Source organism: Trachymyrmex cornetzi, unplaced genomic scaffold, assembly GCF_001594075.2.
Source record: "Trachymyrmex cornetzi isolate Tcor2-1 unplaced genomic scaffold, Tcor1.1 scaffold1422, whole genome shotgun sequence".
In the NCBI taxonomy this organism is placed as follows: Eukaryota; Metazoa; Arthropoda; class Insecta; order Hymenoptera; family Formicidae; genus Trachymyrmex; species Trachymyrmex cornetzi.
Genome location: NW_017296008.1, coordinates 10,941 through 13,754, shown reverse-complemented (window position 1 = coordinate 13,754; position 2,814 = coordinate 10,941). Strand labels below are relative to the sequence as shown.

Below are 2,814 nucleotides of genomic sequence, written 5' to 3'. Positions count from 1 at the left end.
GTAACGGTAATTAATTACTTTTTGAAAGAGAAAAACTGTAACTGTAATTAATTACTTTTACAAAGTAACTTTCCCATCCCTGATATTAATATATATTATTATTTAAATAATCGATTGCCTATGGGCACTTTTTGATCCAAAAGACTTATTTTTGGATAACCGTATTTTCGTTTTTTCATTATTTACATAAATAATTTGGCGAATTCGAATATATCAACATAAAACGTAATAAAAGAAATTGCACGGTTTCGTACGTTCTGCACATATTTTTGAAATTTCTAAGTTTTTATAAGGCGCCCATATTTCTATCATTTCTAATAAGTGCTCAAATAATTGAGGATGCAAAGCACATCTATCAAAATGTGCTTGCAAATGGGCTTCAACCAAAGTAATATATGTAAAAATATTGTTAGAAGGATTCTCCAAAAATCCAAACGAAAGTGCTTTGGTATAAAATGAGTTACAACCATTGTCGTCAACAGTATAGGCCTTCAAACAGTTATTGCAAGCGAATTTTTTTCTTAATACATAAGATATTGCACTTCCTAGGACATTATTAATTACATTACATTCCAATCCATTTGTTATTGGCACAATATCCGAATAATCTTGATTATTTTCGTATGTGTGTGAATACATGCAATCTTTGGCTGAAATAGATGTATTATTTACGTTCTCCTTATTCTTATTTGTTAATGAACTGAAGAAATCAATATAATACTCGTTGTCATCATCTGCATAATTTTTTTTCTCTTTCTGGGTATCTATAAATTGGCACAATGTAACGAGGCGGAGACAACGTTTAGCTTGTAAAGCTGTTGGATTTATAATTCCTTTTCAACGCAACGTGGAAAATAAATTTTCAATGGCATCTTGATTTAGACGAGAAGTTATATATATATAGAAAGAAAAGATATCCATTTTTAAATAAATATTCAGTCAATGTAATAGTGTTTAAAGCTGACATTTTTATTCCAGTTTGAACCGGTTTCCACGAGTTACCAATAATTATATTTTCGATTAAATATAAAAAATCGTCAATAATATCAATTTTTAAGTTTCTATTACTTGGAGTAATCGCTTCATTTTGCTTTCTGCTGTTCATCGCATCAAACCAAGCCCGTACTTTTCTAAGAAACCAAGCTGTAGCTTTAGCTTCATTATCTATTAATTTCAGTTCTATCAATGTCTCCAGAGCAGCAGCTGTTTTTACGTTGAATATATGTGCTGCAGCTGCTACATTCATTTTATTGAATCCTGTTGGGTTCACAATGTCGGTAGTTATATTTGGAGCTAATTTTAAATTTTTACGTTGCTGAATTACATTTAATTCTTCGAGATATTTAAATCTAACTTCATTGCATGGCAAATTTTCTGATTTTACAATTGACAGTGCTATTGTAATAATAGAATTGTTAGTTAAAGCCATCCGTAGGTTTTTCAATAAATGTGGTATATCCGGAAATATATAAAAATTATCATTAGGCCGTATCGGATGCATTACAAACGGAGTGTTGTTATTTCTCGAAACTTTAATTCCTAAATTGCGCCATATCGCTTGATTTTTTGGACCCATATCACAAACTAATCCGTGGACCTTGTAACCTATTTTCTCTGCTTCTTCGACAATTTCAAACAGTAATTGAGTCATGATATCATCATTTGAAAACTTAGATGTAAGATGCCATGAAACAATTCGTTTCCAATTTTCGTTTAAACCTCTGAGCATAAAAACAATAGAAGTGCTTAACTTTTCTATCTCATCACACATCGTTTGTCCAACAAATGATCCTATGGCCAAAAATGAAAAATATTGAAATGTTTATTGATATGTGCAACGTTAATTGATAAAAAATAATCATTTAATAAAGAAATTATTAGGAAATTACAAATACGGAAATTTGGTAAATCAGAAAGGTAATTTATGTAAATATATTAATATGTATTCATATGTAACAGTGGTAATCTTTTTATAATTATATATAAATAATTTGTATATATTTAATATATATAAACCATTTTTCCACACACTTAAATTATAATTAAAAACGATTATTGAAATATATGTACTTAATATTTTTCATTGAATTATGGTGTTCTGAATATTGCTCAATTTTTAGCGTGTTTGAAAGTGTTCCCTAGATTTTGTTGAGTAGTGTATATTATTAATTATATTATTAATTATATATTATTATTTATTATATTATTAATATATATTATTAATTATATTTATTATATGAATCCTTCGTTATTTATAAGTAAGGGCACTCGTATTTACAACATAATTTGTATGTACAATTAAACGGTAGCAGATCATTGTTGTCCAGTTTAAAGTTGTCATTGCATACTTACTTTCTACAGTAGTTATGCTAAGACAATCAATTTTAATTAATTTTGTTGTGTGCTATAATAATAACTGAACCTCACTTGTGCTAACATCATATTCTAATGCTGGTTGAATATCCACCTCATCCATTAAAATAACACAGTCGTCTTGATTCGAAGATTTATGACTTTCTCTTTTCTTTGTCATTAATGAAAAAACATTTCTTAACAAACCAGGTTGAAAACCAATCTTTCTTGTATATCTGCATATTGTAGAATAAGATGGCAATGGTAAACCCAGATATTTCTTTAGATATAGATAAGCCTTCCATCCAACTGTAAAGAGTAAGTATTGAGATTAGTATATTAATTTTTATATAAAAATGAACAATAGTTTAAAAATTATGGAACTTACCAGCATATCTTATCTGTGTGGCCAATCTTAAACATTGCGGAGTCCAGTTAGTCTCTCGCTTGGAAAGTCCTGAT

The 2,814-nt window shown here is 28.6% G+C and overlaps 1 protein-coding gene across 1 annotated transcript in view; it reads right to left on the bottom strand.

Moving 5' to 3' along the window:
• Nucleotides 1-692: 692 nt before the first annotated feature.
• Nucleotides 693-2,814, bottom strand: part of LOC108757425 (uncharacterized) — an 8,926-nt gene continuing 6,804 nt past the window's right edge. Inside the window, 4 exon segments of the mRNA XM_018501837.1 lie at nt 693-700; nt 1,069-1,791; nt 2,428-2,661; nt 2,741-2,809. Coding sequence (XP_018357339.1) covers nt 693-700; nt 1,069-1,791; nt 2,428-2,661; nt 2,741-2,809 — 1,034 coding nt within the window.